At 52.5% G+C, this 17,218-nt stretch overlaps 1 protein-coding gene across 1 annotated transcript; it reads right to left on the bottom strand.

The window, feature by feature from the left end:
- Nucleotides 1–3,100: 3,100 nt before the first annotated feature.
- On the bottom strand, nucleotides 3,101–14,933 carry CENPV (centromere protein V). Its single transcript, XM_062216476.1, has 5 exons — nucleotides 14,554–14,933; nucleotides 12,141–12,239; nucleotides 10,370–10,439; nucleotides 5,840–5,954; nucleotides 3,101–3,509 (listed from the first exon to the last, which is right to left on the bottom strand). The coding sequence occupies exons 1-5, from the start codon at nucleotides 14,931–14,933 to the stop codon at nucleotides 3,385–3,387; spliced, it is 789 nt and encodes a 262-aa protein (XP_062072460.1). The 3' UTR covers nucleotides 3,101–3,384.
- Between the last annotated feature and the right edge of the window lie 2,285 nt (nucleotides 14,934–17,218).

Raw genomic sequence — 17,218 nt, 5'->3', positions numbered from 1 at the left:
TGGCACTTGATAAAGTCTGACAGTTATCTAGAGGCCAAAGTGCACAAGAAAGAGTAACACGAGGACTCTTAAACTGTTTGGAAAAATGGAATAAAAGGCTAAGTTTTATTTTTGGTACAAAGCATTCTGGGGGTGGGCATGGTGGCACAGTGGATTAAGCCCCAGCCTGGAATGTCCACATCCCTCGCTGGAGTACCTGGTTCAAGTCCGGGCTACGCCACACTTTTTTTTTTTTTTTTTTGACAGGCAGAGTGGATAGTGAGAAAGAGAGACAGAGAGAAAGGTCTTCCTTTTTGCCGTTGGTTCACCCTCCAATGGCCGCTGCGGCCAGCGCATCGCGCTGATCCGAAGCCAGGAGCCAGGTGCTTCTCCTTGTCTCCCATGCGGGTGCAGGGCCCAAGCACTTGGGCCATCCTCCACTGCCTTCCCGGGCCATAGCAGAGAGCTGGCCTGGAAGAGGGGCAACTGGGATAGAATCCAGCACCCCAACCGGGACTAGAACCCGGTGTGCCGGTGCTGCAAGGCGGAGGATTGGCCTGTTAAGCCACGGCGCCGGCCTAAACTTCTGATGCATCTTCCTGCTTATGTGACTGGGAGGCAGTGAACGATGGCCCACGCACCAGGGTCCCTGCCACCCCCCGGGCAGACCTGGATGGAGTTCCTGGCTTCTACCTGGCTTAGGTCCAACCGTTGCTAGTATCTGGAGTAAGCCAGCAGGTAGAAATCTCTTTTTCACTCTGTCTCTCCTTTTCTCTCTGTGATTCTGCTTTTTGAATACATACATCTTAACCAAAAAAAATTTTTGAAATCCATGTAGTTTTCTCATAATACACATTTTCATGAACTTTTTGAAGATGTCTCATATCAGGGGGTGGGAGGTTATTCTATCAGTTTGTTTAAAGCACATTATAAAGTTTAAGGATTTAAAACACAGGCCAGTGCTGTGGCACAGATTAAATCACTTCTCAAATGATAGATATGCATGAGGTATGTAAAAGGATATTCATTGGCTAACAGTTTATGTAATAGCAGAAAACTGGGGGCATCATTTCTATGGAAAAATAATTATTAAATTATACCCATATTGGGGGCCAGCATTGTGCAGTGACTTGAGCTGCTGCCTGAAATGCCAGTATCCCATAGTGCACTGCCAGTTTGAGTCCTGGCTGCTTCACCTTTGATCCAGCTCCCTGCTAATGTGCCTGAGAAAGCAGCAAAGATGGCCCAAATGCTTGGGTCCCTGCCACCCACAAGGGAGACCCAGATGGAGTTCCAGGCTCCTGGCTTTGGCCTGGCCCAGCACGGGGCCATTGTGGCCATTTGGGGAATGAACCATTGAATGGAAGACCTCTCTCTCCCTCTCTCTCTTAAATAAATCTTAAAAAAAAAAAAAACTCGAATCTGGCCCTGAAAACCCATTTCCTGGGGGGCTGCCCAGTCCCTTCCAACCTTAGCATGAACCTGCAGCCACAGGTCATCAGCCACTCTGCCAAGGTGGTGACCACCCAACGCCTGCCAAGCAAATCATGAAAACCGACCACTTTAGTTCCTCTCCTTCTTTGTTCTCCTTGTCTATCACTCCACGACTAAACTTCCTAAAGCAGGGGTTACATCTATTATTGGCCCCTACACACGTATGCAGCATTTGTAATGAATGCTCTAGGAACACTTTCCTGACTGAAACGTGCAGATGGGGAGGAAGGAGCCAAGGAGACGGCTGGCTTCCTCTCAGCAGACTCCAAGCTGTCGTCACACGGGTGCAGAGCTGTGGGGATGCGTCGTGGTCACGGCTGCACCATGCTGAGAACACGCTCAGAGCACTGCTGAACTGTGCACTTCACAGTAGCTACGTGATACATTTTGTCAGATGTATGATAAGGAAGAAAGCTGAGGGCAGTGTGCCTTACAAAAAACACTGACACGGCCCATCCCTCAAGTCTCCCTTTGTTAATCAGTGCCCTTTCTCCTCTAAATGCCTCCTGATCCAAAGGGACCATACCATTCACGATCTTTTATTTATTTATGATTTATTTGTTTGAAAGGCAGAGTTAAGAGGCAGAGGCAGAGAGAGGTTCACTCCCCGAATGGCCACAATGGCTGGAGCTGCACTGACCCAAAGTCAGGAGCCAGGAGTTTCTTCCAGGTCTCCCATGTGGGTACAGGGGCCCAAGCACTTGGACCATCTTCTACTGCTTTCCCAGGCCACAGCAGAGAGCTGGATCGGAAGTGGAGTAGCCAGGACTTGAAATGGCATCCATACACTGCAGTCAGTAGCTTTACCCACTATGCCACAGCGCTGGCCTCAATTTTTTTTTTTTTTAAGATTTATTTATTTATTTGAAAGTCAGAGTTACACAGAGAGAGGAGAGGCAGAGAGAGAGAGCGGTCTTCCATCCGTTGGTTCACTCCTCAATTGGCCGCAACAGCCAGAGCTGAGCCGATCCAAAGCCAGGAGCCAGGAGCTTCTTCCGGTCTCCCACATGGGTGTAGGGGCCCAAGGATTTGGGCCACCTTCTACTGCCTTCCCAGGACATAGCAGAGAGCTGGATGGGAAGTGGAGCAGCTGGGTCTCGAACCGGCGCCCATATGGGATGCTGGCGCTTCAGGCCAGGACATTAACCACTGCGCCACAGCGCCAGCCCCCCCCCCCCATATTTTTTATTTAAAAAATTTTGTTTATTTGAAAGGCAGAGTGACAGAGAGAGACAGAGAGATCTTTCAGCCGCTGGTTCATTCCCCCAACATCCAGGTCTGGGCCAGGCCAAAGCCAGGAGCCAGGAGCTACATCGGGGTCTCTGCCATGGTGGCAGGGGCCCAAGCACTTGGATCATCTTCTGCTGCCCTTCCACATGCCTCAGCAGGGAGCTGGCTAGGAAGAGGAGCAGCCAGGGCTCAAGTCAGCGCTGATACGGGAGGCTGGTGGCATAAGCAGCAGCTTAATCCAGCAGGCCACAAGGCTGGCCTGACTTTTTCTTTTAATCTGCTTGTTTATCTGTTCTTCCCAATTTGGTTGCCAGCATCTTGGCAGTGCTCAGCAAATGCCTGCTCTTAGCTGACTGGCCCCAGAGGCACGATCAAAGAGGGAAAGAAGACCCACAGCAACTTCTTTGATGTTAAAAAATATTTATTTTCTAAAAGATCACACAAAAGTTGGGGGGAAAAAGGAAGAATGTCAACTAGCCTACGTCAAAATCCAGGCCGAAGAAGGAAAAGAGCTGCCTAAAGAAACCGGTAGCTGGAGCCAAGTGCAGTGACGAGGGTGGCGGCGGCCAACAGGGCCAGCATCCCAGGCCCGCCACGTCTGGGGCACCGCCGAGGTGCCACGGGGACCACAGAGCTGCCGGCCCCGCGCAGCCCTCCCCGCCAGGGAGGCAGAGGAGCAGCTCACTCTTTGGACATGTTCTTGATGGTCTTGTGCTCCTTCATGGCCTTCTCCCAGTCGCTGCCGTTGAACTCCTCCGTGACCACGCTCCGCACGGTGCCCTCATCCAGGCAGTGCGGGGCGATTCCTAGGGGGAAGCGGCACACAGCCGGGGTGACACCACATACTGTACTGCCTCTCGGCCCAATCCCCACCCACAGGCTTCCCGAGTGGCCTGCCACAGCCTATGACGTCACGTGACATGACCACCCTAGGGAGGCCATGACTGCAGTGGCAACCTCAGCCACTGGCTCCTGCTCCTCAGTCCCCAGACTGGGATCAGACGCCTTGCATGAGATGGCCATGGCTGGACAGTGTCCCGTACTGAGCAGCTTCAAGGTAGTGGAAAGGCCCAAGCCTAGCCCAGTCAATCCCTGACTGGCACCTCAAGGAACCCACAGGCCACCTGTGACCAGGTCAGGCCTCCCTGTCTGTGCTTTCCAAAAGCCCCTTCCTGTCCCGCAAGGTAGGCAGGAGGCACCAGGTGACAGCCGAGGAACCCACAGGAGCTACTGGGGAAAAGGGGTGGGTAGGGCCAGGGTGACGTCAGGACCCGGCTGTGCTGTCCCCAGTCATCAGGGACATCTTCAAGCCCTGTTCACGCTGCAACTGACGTCATCCCAACAATGCTGGAAGCACTGGTTCGACTCCTCCCCCAGACCCACGCAGGACCTGAAGAGGAGTTTCAGTCCCCTCCTTGTTTTCTGAACTGGTCAATTTTTTTATTTTAAACAAATGGCATTAGCAGCACTGCTCCTTCTTGTTTCCTTCACTCCCTTAACCCCTGCCCCTACTTAAGTGGCCTGCCCCGCCCCATGGCCCCTTCACACAACACCCCCCCCCTTCCTGTCTCTCAACCCTGGGTCGCCTGCGATGAGTACATAGCTCTGGCAACACCTGTGAACAAGAACCACGACCTGGCAGGACTCTCGCACACACTTTACCGTATGGGGTCGAGCAGATCTGACCAGAGCCAGTCTCATGTCTACTATTTTTTTAAAAGTTTTATTTATTTATGTACTTTTTATTTGAAAGGTGGAGTAACAGAGGGAAAGGGAGAGAGACAGACACACACAGAGATCTTCTATCTGCTACTTTACTCCACATATGCCCGCCCACAAGAGCCAGGGCTGAGCCAGGCCAAAGCCAGGAGCCCTGAATTCCATCCGGGTCTCCCATGTGGGTGGCAAGGAGCCAAGTACTTGAGCCATCACTTGCTGCTCCCCTGCTTCCCAGGGTGGGCAGGAAGCCGGACTGGAAACACAGCGCTCAAACCCAGGCACTCTGATAAGGGATGTGGGCATTCTAAGAGGCATCTTAATCACTGACACAGACACCTGTGCCACATTCTATTCGCTACTTGATTTTATTTTATTGCATTTGAAAGCAGAGTGACACAGAGGGAGAGAGGAAAGATAAGACAGAGCCTAGGGCTGGGCCACGTCAAAGCTAGAAACTCCATCCGGGTCTCTCACTCGCTGGCAGAGCCATCATTTGCTGCCTTGCTGGGCGCTTCAGCAGGGAGCTAGATCAGATCAGAAGCATGGCAGCCTAATGTGCTGTGCCACGACTCTGGCCCCTGCAATTTTTTTTTTTTTTTTTTTTGACAGATAGAGTTAGACAGTGAGAGAGAGAGAGGCAGAGAGAAAGGTCTTCCTTCCATTGGTTATCCCCCCAATGGCCGCTACGGCAGGCATTGAGCCAATCCGAAGCCAGGAGCCAGGTGCTTTCTCCTGGTCTCCCATGCGGGTGCAGGCACCCAATCACCTGGGCATCCTCCACTGCACTCCTGGGCCATAGCAGAGAGCTGGACTGAAAGAAGAGCAACCAGGACTAGAACCTGACACCCATTTGGGATGCCGGCGCTGCAGGCGGAGGATTAACCAAGTGAGCCACGGCGCTGGCCCCCTGCAATTTTTCTTTAAAAAAGGTTTCTATTTTTCTTTTTCTAGATTGAGAGGCAGACAGACAAGATACACATACACACACACAGAGGAAGACAGAGAGCCCCACCCATTCTGTCACCATTCACTCCTCAATGCCCACAACGGCTGAGGCTGGGCCTGGGGCCAAGATTGGGAGCTGAACCCAGGTCTCCCCGGGGGTGGCAGGAACCCCAGTTACCTGAGCCATCACCAGGCCTCCCAGAGTCTGCATTAACAGAGCACTGAGTCAGGAGTCAGAGCCGGGCATCCAACCCAGGCACTCCCCAGCAGCGTCTTAACAGCTGGGCCAAACGCCTGCCCCACATTCGGTCACCGGGAAACAGCTCTGCTGAACAGCCCCCTTCTTCCAACACATGCGTGAGCAAGGTTCTCGCCAGACACACCCGTGCCTAACTGCCCAGCCGGCACGCAGAAGCCGAGCAGCCTGGCCTCTCTGCACCCTCCGGACTCACAGGCCCTCCTGCTTACTCACCGAAACCCCCGGGGTTGGAGCGGGGCGTGTAGAAGCTCTGGACGCCGCACTTCTTGCAGAAGGTGTGCTGGGCTTTGTGCGTATTGAACGTGTAAGTGGTTATACTGTCAGCTCCCTAGGCAAAAACAGACAACAGGTGTTCTTTCCCCCTCCCTCTCCCCCAAAGATTTACGTGGAAAGCAGAAGGGGAGAGAGAGACAGATCTTCCATCCTCTGGTTCACTCCTCAAATGGCTGCAACGGCGGCCAGAACTGAGCCAGGAACTCCACCTGGGTCTCCATGTGGGTGCAGCAGGGGCCCAAGCACTGGAGCCATCCCCTGCTGTCTTCCCAGGCGCGTCAGCAGGAAGCTGGATGGGAAGTTGAGCACTAGGCTCCGATATGGGATGCAGGTGTCCCAAGAGGCAGCTTAACCCACTGCACTACAACACCAGCCCCCAGGTGTTCTCTTTTTATGAGATTATTTTTCACATTATTAAAGTCTTTTGAGGGGCCTGCGCTGTGGTGCAGCAGGTTAACACCCTGGCCTGGAGCACAGGCATCCCAAATGGGCACTAGTTCTAGTCCTGGCTGTTCCTCTTCTGATCCAGCTCTCTGCTATGGCTTGGGAAAGCACTGGAAGATGGCCCAAGTCCTTGGGCCCCTGCACCCGCGTGGGCGGCCCGGAGGAAGCTCCTGGCTCCTGGCTTCGGATTGGCGCAGCTCTGGTCATTGCGGCCATCTGGGGAGTGAAGCAGCGGATGGAAGACCTCTCTCTGTGTCTCTACCTCTTTCTGTAACTCTGTCTTACAAATAAATAAATAAATAAATCTTAAAAAAAAAAATAAAAGAAAGGATTAAGGGGGCAGCCTCTTCTCAGGATTATGAGGACATAATCTAACTCCTAAACATAATCCTAACTCCCACAAAAGACAGAAGCCTCCTGGGGACAGGGGCCCATTTACACTTCCTGGAGACCCAGCAGTCACACCTCCTCTCAGGCCAACCACACAGAACAGCCCGGCCTCAAACCTCCGTGGTCCATGGCAGGACAGGCTGCTGTGCTGGTGTCAGGGAGTGAAGCTGCTCACCTCCCAGGGCCTGCACAGAAGGACAGCTTTCCCCAGTGACTGGCTCTCCACGTCCCCAGACCCCGCTGCCCAAGGTCTTAAGGAAACCATTCACTGCACCTGAACTCCTCTACTGAGGACAGGCTAGCATGAGACATCTGCCCAACATCACAAAGGGCCAAGTTCCCCAGTGGATAAAACAATCGGGAAACCAGCAGAGGGCACAAAGGGGACAGTTAGGACACAAGGAAAACAAATCCCTCTCTGACCCAGGGAGCGACGCTCTTCACTGGCAGGTGAAAAAAATCGGGACACCAAAGTTGGCCAAGGCTTCCAGTCACAGGGCTACGAATTTGTCAGATTCAGCGACATGGACCACCATTTCCAAGCATACATATCCTTTCATACAGAATTCCACTTGTAGAAACTTACCCAGAAGTCTCATGTCTCTAATGACTTTAGGATACCGATTATTACAGCACTGCCTATGAAGGCTACTGACTGGAGAAACTGAGAGCTGTTCATCCAGAGAGGTTAGAAGGTACAATCGATTATGGACAGGCCCAAGATGGAACATTCTACATCTTCTCTCCAACTTTTCAAAAAAATGAAGTAGCTCTGGCCGGCGCCGCGGCTCACTAGGCTAAACCTCCACCTGCAGTGCCGGCACCGTGGGTTCTAGTCCTGGTTGGGGCGCCGGGTACTAGTCCCGGTTGCTCCTCTTCCAGTCTGGCTCTCTGCTGTGGCCCAGGAGGGCAGAGGAGGATGGCCCAAGTCCTTGGGCCCTGCACCCGCATGGGAGACCAGGGGGAAGCACCCGGCTTCTGGCTTCAGATCGGCACAGCGTGCCGGCCGTGGCGGCCATTTGGGGAGTGAACCAACGGAAGGAAGACCTTTCTCTGTCTCTCTCTCTCACTGTCTATAACTCTGTCTCTCTCTCACTGTCTAACTCTGCCTGTCAAAAAAAAAAAAAAAAAAAAAAAGCAGCTCTACAAATACAAAATAATCTCTAAGGTCATAAAGTCAAATAAATAAAACAAAGCACAAAGTATAAAACAACATGTATAGGCTGCTAGTACTTTTGTTTTTTCTAAAGGACGTTATCTGTAGGTGCTTCTAAATGCACACATGTCTCTAAAGAAGTGTCCATCAAACAGCAGTTCACCCTCAGGAGGAGAAACTGGGTGGTTGAAGGATGGGGTTTGAGGCTTGTCACTGTCTTCTTCACACTTCTTCCCCAGCCAGCAGGAAAGAAAGGCCCTCACAGAGACCCTGCATTGTGGTACAGTGGGTTAAGCTGCTGCCTGCGATGCCGGCTTCCCATATGGACACCAGTTCAAGTCCCATCTGCTCCACTTCTGATCCAGCTCCCTACAAATGCCCCTGGGAAAGGCAGTGGAAGATGGCGCCAAGTCCTTGGGCCCCTGCCACCCATGTGGGAAACCTGGATGGGATTCCAGTCTCCTGGCTTTGCCCTGGAGAAGCCGTAGCCATTACAGTCATTTGGGATGTGAACCAACAGATGGAAGATCTTTCCCTATCACTCTTCCAAATAAAATAATTGTTAGGTTTTTTTTTGTTTTGTTTTGTTTTTTAAAAAAGCTCCCACAGAACCCTGTGCTTCACATAAAAAATACTCCTTTCAACATCAATAACTCCTACTCCCCAGCCGGCAACTCCAGCTCTGCTCTCCCTCCAGAACTCCCGACTTATGTGTCCAGCTGCCCATGTCCTATCTCTACGTGAATGTTCAAAAGACACCTTGAACGTTTTCAAAGCAGAACTCTCGATTCCAGCACTGCTCCCTTCTCCCCCCACAGTGGCTTCTCCCCTGGGGCCTGGTGTCCACATTTACCTAAGCGCTCAGGCCCAACATGTAGGATGTAACATCAACTCCTTTCTCCTTATTTCCAAAGATTTTTTTCCCCCAAAAGATTTATTTTATTTACTTGATAGAATTACAGAAGAGTTAGAGAAAGAGAGAGAGAGAGAGAGAGGTCTCCATCTGTTGATTTACTCTCCAAATGGATGCAACAGAAAGAGCAGAGCCGATATGAAGCCAGGAGCCAGGAGCTTCTTCCAGGTCTCCCATGCAGGTGCAGTGGCTCAAGCACTTGGGCCATCTTCTACTGCTCTCCCAGGCCATAGCAGAGAGCTGGTAGGGAAGTGGAGCAGCCAGGACTCACACTGGTGCCCATATGATGCCGACACTCACATGGGATGCCAGTACTTTAGGCCTGGGCTTTAACCCACTGCACCACAGCACTGGCCCCTCTTCAGCTTTTTAAAAATATATTTATTATTTATTTGAAAGGCAGAGTTAGAAAGAGAGGGAAAGACACACAACAAGAGATCTTCCACCTGCTGGTTCTACTCCCCAAATGGCTGCAACAGCCAGGGCTGGGTCTCTCACATGGCTGCAGGAGCCCAAGCTCTTGATCCACCTTCTGCTGCCTTCCCAGGCACATTAGCAGAAAGCTGGATCTGAAGTGGAGCAGCCATCTCTAAGGGATGCTGGCTTCACAAGTGGTGGTTTTAGCCCTCTGTCCATGATGCTGGCCTGGTCTTTTCCTCATCTTTAACATCAATCTGTTCTATAGTTCCATTTATCTGGCCTCTAAAACAATGTTTTTCAAAAGTGTGGTCCCACATCAGCAGCACCAACACCATCTGGGAAGCTCCAAGAACTGTAAACCCCAGGGCTCCGTGCCGGATAACTGAATCAGGCGTGGGGCCCCATAACTGCTTTAACACACCCTCCTGTGAGTGTGCACACACGCAGGTCTGAGAACCACTGTGCTGAGACACCTCCTGGTCATCTATTTCCCACCACCCTAATCCAAGCTCCTGCTGGCTCTCGCCTGGCTCACCCTTAGCACCTCCTGCTTCCCTGTCCCTACACTTAGCTCCTTAAAATCCATTCTGCACACAGCAGGCCAAGTGAGTCTTTAGAACCTGGCACTACCCTGCCTCCGAAAAGTAAAGGGAATAATATAACATAACCTTGGGGCTGGCGTTTTGCCCAGCGATTAAGATGCCCACATCCACACCAGAGTGCTCCTGTTTGACTCCCAGCTCCAGCTCCTGACTCCAGCTTCCTGCTAATGTGAACCCTGGGAGGCAGCAGTCATGGCTCAAGTGGTTGGGTCCCTGCCATCCACATGGGAGACCTGGATCGACTTCCTGGCTCCCTAGCTTTGGCCTGGCCAAGCCTTGACTGTTGCCGATATTTGGGGAGTGAACCAAACGAGGATGGGAAAATGTTCTCCGTCTCCCAAATAAGTAAAAAATTCTAAGAGAAAGATTAAGTATTTAGGAAAAATAAATAATACAACCTTCTAAATGTAAACATGAAACTGGGGTAAAAAAGAAAAACTAAAGCCCTCAAAAGGCCCTCCGAGGGGTGGGGCCGTGCTGGGAGCGGGGAGTTCACAAAGGCTCATAAACGGGGTCTTCACGCAGCCCCACTGGGACGCACTAACCTTCAGGAGCTTGAAGCGAGAAGCCGGAACAATGAAGTGTCTGTTCTGCTTCTTCTTGCATATGCTGCAGCTACAGAAAGACAAGAGCACAGTCCAGGTCGTGAATTGTCCTTGGCATCCCACGGGCCCACGCAGCCCAGCCTGATGTTCTCAGGGCTGCCCACCCCTGAGGGGAAGCCCCTTTCAACTCCATCTGGGAAAGGCAGGTGGATCGGCCAGCTGGGCCTCTGCTCTACATGTGCTGTGGAGCCCACAGTCAAGGCCACAGGCCACTTGGTAAACCCGGAGTGAAAGCACGCCCATGCCCGGGCTGTTCACGGTGAAGGGAAACTTTGGATTTTTAGAGACACCTGGAATACCAACTTCAGATACTGCTAGCATCTTATGCCTCTGAGATATCCACACCGAAAACAGACAGGAAACAGGTGTCCCTCTTTCCCCATCTCCATATCACAGAAAGTCTAGCTCCAAAAAACAGATCCTTGGAATGACCATCTTCAGAATGAAACCTAGCCCCCTCTTTTCAATCCACCTTTCAAAAAAGTCTGAGTATACAGGGCCAGTGCTGTGGCATAGTGGGGAAAGCTACCACCTGCAGTACCAGCAACCGACATTGGGCATCGGTTCAGTCCTGGCTGCTCTACTTCCCAACCAGCTCTCTGCTATGGTCTGGGAAAGCAGAAGATGGCCCACATCCTTGGGGCCCTGCACCCACGTGGGAGACCAGAATGAAGCTCCTGGCTCCTGGCTTCGGATCAGTGAAGCTCCAGCCGTTGCAGCCATCTGAGGAATGAACCGGCAGATGGAAAACCTTTCTCTCTATCTCTCTCTCTCTCTGCCTCTGCCTCTCTGTAACTCTGCCTTTCAAATAAACAAATCTTTAAAAAAAAAAAAAAAAGTCTGAGTATAGAATCTTCAAAGAAATTATCCCACAGCGCTTCCTTCCCAGCTGGGTTCTACTGGTAGCAGCCTGGCCAGTCCTCCGTCGGAGAACCTGGCCGGCACGTAGTTCTTATTCAGAGACTTCAGATACCACGAAGAGGCAACGCACACGGGATACTGCCGAATGACTCCATGCTGCAGACTGGCGCAGAACACGCAGCTGCTGTCCCCGCTCTAGCAGTGTCAGGCAAGGTGGCGGGGAGCAGGCCCTCCTCACGTCCTGGCGGGAACATCGCCACAAAACAGCAGGAGCAAGCTGGGGCGCGGGGAGCCTCCAGATGCACACACCCTGCCCTCCGCTACCACCAGCCCTCCCCAGCTCTGAACTCCTTACAAGATTCCGCCCAAAGCTTTTCATTCAGGGCCCAGCCTGAGCCACCTACAACTCATCAGAGGTATCCGTCTGGGGGGCGACCCTGTCCTGTGTGACCCGGGGCTGTGTTTGCTGTAAGAGCTCTGTGGCACGCACACACACACACACACATCCCTGCCTGTACAGACACCACAGTACACACACAGACAAACCTGCATGTGCACACGCCACAACCTCCATGGGCATACACCACCATGCACACACACACAAGGCAAGCTGTTATTTTTAGCCTTCTCCCATCATTGTAGAAATTTCATCACTGTAAACTTCAAGCCATACAGAAGGAGAAAGGCTAGAACAATGAACCCTTTTGTATCTCACACCTGGTTTCAACAGCTATCAGCTCCTGGCCAGCGTTGTTTCATCCACATCCCGGCTCCCAGATGAGATTGGGAGCACCGCGTCTTAGCCCCTGGAGTCCTGTGAGCCAGCTCTACGTAAGAAAAGCATACTCACTTGCAGTCAAAGATGTGCAAGTCCGCCGAGGCCCAAACTTCGAAACGGACCGCTCCACAGTGGCAGCCTCCTGTGTGCTTCACCAGGCCCTGGTACTCACTGCATGTAACAAAAATCAGAAAGATAAGAATTTTGGAATTGTCGGGCGGGGGCCTTATGGCATGGCTCCCGCTTTGTCTCTTTGTTTTTCAAAGAGGCGGGAGTGGACAAAAGTCTCTTCTATGGGACAAGCCAGGCATTCTGGCTCTTAGGGAGGCGCTGTCAATTTTATAAAAGAAGAACAGATTTAGTGCCTTCTTTGTTCAAGAAGAGCGCTCTTGTTCTTTCCCTCACTTCTTAACGTGTATACAACTGCAAAAATAAAATGTTCCAAGAATTTGGAGAAAATGTGGGGGGGGGGGGGTGCAGGGAGGGCCAGACCCTAACCCCAGCATCCAAACATTTTTATTCCTGTGTCAAATACTACAAGTGTTCAAGAGTTAGGCCACCAGACAGTCAGCAATCAGCAAGATACAGCAGACATGGTTCATGTTCTTACAGACCCTAAGCAGCCACCAAACAAACCGCCCAAATATTCCACTGCGAGAGAGATGCAGGTGCAACAGGCTGCTATGAGACAGGGTCCCCCACTGAGTCCGGTGGCTCAGACAAGCCCTCTGAGAAAGCAAGGAAGACTCCAGTGACCCTGCCAGAGAGCCCTCCAGTGTTTTTCCTATATGCAGTATTTTACATAATTACATACACACACACGCATACGTATTAAATACCATGCTGATTTTTTTTAAAAAAAATAATGTATAGAGACCAACACTGAACATGAAGATTTGAAAACGATTCACATTGCTTTCCAAAAGCACTGAACACTCTCACCAATACTGAATGAGAAAACACAGCACTGTGCCTTCTGGAGCAATGACTACAGAAAACAAGCTCACTGTAGTTTTAATTTGCATGTATCTGATTAAGACTGAATGCTTTTTCACGTCTCTTTAGAACTCAGTATGTTTTCAATGCTTGCATATATAAGCAATGCTGATTGTAAAACATCCTGATATCACATTTGGCAGCGTTCAAAGTAACAGCCTCCGTAATCTTTATACCGAGGGGGATCCAGCCAACTATTTGCTGTACCTTCCCGAAAACTTTTTAATACAATAATAGTTTCATAAAAATGGCACTTTTTGTACATAATTCAGCAGATTTTGGAAAAAAAAAAAGTGCTTATCCATGCCAATCTAATAGGGGGGGAAAAAAAGCATCTTTTTCCATCAATATTTTCAAGTCTTTTCGTTACCATTTATCAATTTGAAAGTAAAGATCTACCTCAGATTTGAGTTCTACATTTCTAACACTTTTTTTTTATTCCCCTATCCCCAGCAGCAGCAGGCACAACCACAGATATTAAAAAAAAAAAAAAAAAAAAAAAAACACGTTGGCTAGATGAATAATTTTTTTTAAATGGTTCGGTGTACAATCTGACATGATAAATGGGGAAAAAAAAAATAAGAAGCAACACAGAAAACCCATTATTCCATCAATACTCATCCCAAAGAGACAATGTCTTCCGGGACAAGGACAAAGGAACATTGTTTTGTTCAAAGGAGTGCATTCTCAAGACTGTTATGAAACTGTTAGGTTATTCTGCTGCTGGTGGTGGTGCTGATTTGGTTTTTTTTTTTTTTTCCTTTTTTTCCCCCTCGTGTCTCAACCGTTCTCTCCACAACTCATAAAATCATTGATGCCCAGATAGTTTACGGGCCTTAAGAGAGTTCTCAGGGGGCACGAGCATCGGACCACACAGCCCGGCCAGACTTCCAGGGACCAGAACCCGAGGGGCGAGGAGCAGAGCAAAGCCCCCTCGCCCGGGAGCGCCGGTCCGCGGGGAGCCGGTGGCCGGCGGCGTCCGGAGCACCGCTTTCTCGGGGACCACCCACTCACCCACCTCCACCCCGCACCCCCTGGCCCCGCGAGCGCCCGCAACAATGAGGGGATCCGGGTGGCAAACTACTCGCGCCTCTCTCAACCCCTCTGCCTCTCTCCGCCGCCAACCACAGGTGCAAATCCAAAAAAAAAAAAAAAAAAAAAAAGACGGGGGGACGGGGCGGGGGAAGACGCGGGGAAAGTCGCGCTAGGTTCAGAATCGCTTCCCCCGGGAAGGGACCCCCGCGGCCCACCACAGCGCCCGACGCCCCCGGCCGCGGCGGCCCGCGAAGCCCCCTTTGTGTGCCCACCCGGGCCGCCCACGCCGCCCCTCGGCGGGGAAGAGCGGGCCGAGCCCGGCGGGCCGCTCCGCTGACGGGAGCCGGCGGCGCGGCACCACCGCCAGGTGCCCGGGAGCCCCGCGCGCCGCCACGGACGCGGACCCGACCGGGCGCCGGCTCCCGCGCGCCCGGCCCGGCCCGGCCGCACTCACAAGGTGTCCAGCAGGAGCTTGGCGGCGCCCTCGAAGCTGAGCCTCTGCCGCTTCTGGAACGTCTCCCAGCGCTCCCGCTGCTCGCCCAGGTCCAGCGTGGACACCGAGGACGTCTGGGTCGCCGGGGTCGGGGCCCGCGGCGGCGGCGGCAGCTCCGCCGGCGGCTCCTCGGGGCCCGCCTCCTGGGCCCGCGGCGGCGAGTGCCTCGGCCCCCGCTTCGCCGACGGCGGCTTCCTGGCCGCCTGGCTGCCGGCCCTGGCCTTGCCGGCGGCGCGCCGTGAGCGGCTGTCGTTGGGGGCCGAGGCGGCGGCGGCGGCGGAGGCGCCGGGCCGCTTCTGCCCGCGCGGCGTGGCGGCTGTGGAGCTCCTAGCCCGCCGCATGGCTCCCGCAGCCTGGCGCGCAGGCCTCGCCGCGCCGGCGCGTCCCCGGCGCCCCGCGCGCGCTCCCGCCGCCCGCCAACCTGCAGGCCCAGGGGGCGCTGCGTGGGGCTGCCCCGGCCCGGCTCGCCGCACCTGCTGCGGGCCGACCGCCTGCCCTCAGAGGGGAGACCCAGCCCCCCGGCCCGCCCGCCCGCCCTCAGGGCCTGCACCTGCCCAGCGCCTTCCTGCGGGTGTAACGGGACAGGGCCGGGCCCCCGCCCCACGCCAAGCCCTCATTTACCCTCTGCGAAGGCGGCTGTGCGCGTCTCCCCGACCCCCTCAGGATCCCGGGGGCATCTAAACGGTGCCTCTCTGGCCTGGGGAGGCACGGGTCATTGCCTGGACGCACAACCAGGGCCGAGCGGGCAGCCGGGGGGGGGGGGGGGTAGCTTCCTTTCCAAGAAGGACACAGCCCCTACCTTGCAGGAGCCATCCTCCGCCTGGAATGAGCTGATGTGTGTAAAAGCTACCTGCTACCTGCTGGATAAGTGGCAGCCCAGATCACAGTTCTCAAACTTGGTCTTTTCCGTCACGTTGTCAAACGGCGTCTTCAGGAGATCGATAATAAACACATTTTGCTTTTAACTAAACAGATGAATCAAGCCCACGCTGGATTCTGTTAGCATGGTTTTGCCCAACTCGGCACCAAAATTCAAAGACAAAAATCACGAGAATGATGATGATGATGATGATTCTTCAAACCTCGTAGTCCAAGAAATAGTATTTTCACTTTCTTCTACTTTAATAAAGCTCTTTATTCCCTGTCTTTTCATCTTATAGTTTTATAGATTATTGAACAATTCATTCATTTCAGTGTTTTTTGTTTTTTGTTTTGTTTTGTTTTGTTTTTTTTTTTTTTTTGACAGGCAGAGCTAGACAGAGAGACAGAGAGAGTTATAGACAGTGAGAGAGAGAGAGAAAGGTCTTCCTTCCGTTGGTTCACTCCCCAATGGCCACCACGGCCGGCGCTGCACCGATCCGAAGCCAGGAGCCAGGTGCTTCCTCCTGGTCTCCCATGGGGTGCAGGGCCCAAGGACTCGGGCCATCCTCCACTGCACTCCTGGGCCACAGCAGAGAGTGGCCTGGAAGAGGGGCAACTGGGACAGAATCCGGTGCCCCGACTGGGACTAGAACCCGGTGTGCCGGCACCGCAGGCGGAGGAGTAGTCTAGTGAGCCACTGCGCAGGCCATTTCAGTTTTTGTTTTTTTTTTTTTTTTTTTTTTTTTTTTTTGTAATAGTCAAAATAATGAAAGATCACATTTTCTGGTGAGTGTAGCTTTTTTTTTTTTTTTTCCAAAGATTTATTCTAGGTATTTGAAAGAGTTACAGAGAGAGATAGATAGAGCCAGAGAGAGGTCCTCCATTCTGTTGGTTCGCTGCCCAAATGATGCAACAGCCAGAGCTGAACTGATCCGAAGCCAGGAACCAGGAGCTTCTTCCAGGTCTCCCAAGCAGGTGTAGGGGTCCAAGGACTTGGGCCATCTTCCACTGCTTTCCCAGGCTGTAGCAGAGAGCTGGATCAAAAGAGGAGCAGCCAAGACTTAAACCAGCGCCCATATGGGATGCCGGCACTGCAGGCTGGGACTTTAACCCGCTGTGCCACAGCACCGGCCGCAGTGAGGGTAGCTTTATCCGTATCAGAGGTTTATATGAAGTGTTTACTGTTCTTAAAATTTTCTAGGTAATCTGTAATTTGTTTTTGCCTTTTTTTTTTTTTTTTTTTTTTTTTTGGACAGGCAGAGTGGATAGTGAGAGAGACAGAGAGAAAGGTCTTCCTTTGCCATTGGTCCACCCTCCAACGGCCGCCGAGGCCGGCACACTGCGGCCGGCACATCGCGCTGATCTGAAGGCAGGAGCCAGGTGCTTCTCCTGTTCTCCCATGGGGTGCAGGGCCCAAGCACTTGGGCCATCCTCCACTGCACTGCTGGCCACAGCAGAGAGCTGGCCTGGAAGAGGGGCAACTGGGATAGAATCCCGCGCCCCGACCAGGACTAGAACCCGGTGTGCTGGCGCCGCAGGCGGAGGATTAGCCTATTGAGCCGCGGTGCTGGCCGCCATTTTCTTTATTGGAGTTATAGTTTACAGCAAAATGCACATATCTTAAATATGTAAATGTAACCACCAATTCCACAGGTTAGTTTTACTTTTTTTAAAAAAAGATTTATTTGAAGGCAGAGTTACAGAGGGAAAGAGATCTTCCATCTGCTGGTTCACTGCCAAAACAGCCACAGCAGCCAGGGCTGGG

This window comes from Lepus europaeus, chromosome 18 (assembly GCF_033115175.1).
Source record: "Lepus europaeus isolate LE1 chromosome 18, mLepTim1.pri, whole genome shotgun sequence".
NCBI lineage: Eukaryota > Metazoa > Chordata > Mammalia > Lagomorpha > Leporidae > Lepus > Lepus europaeus.
This window is presented reverse-complemented; position numbering and strand designations above follow the sequence as displayed.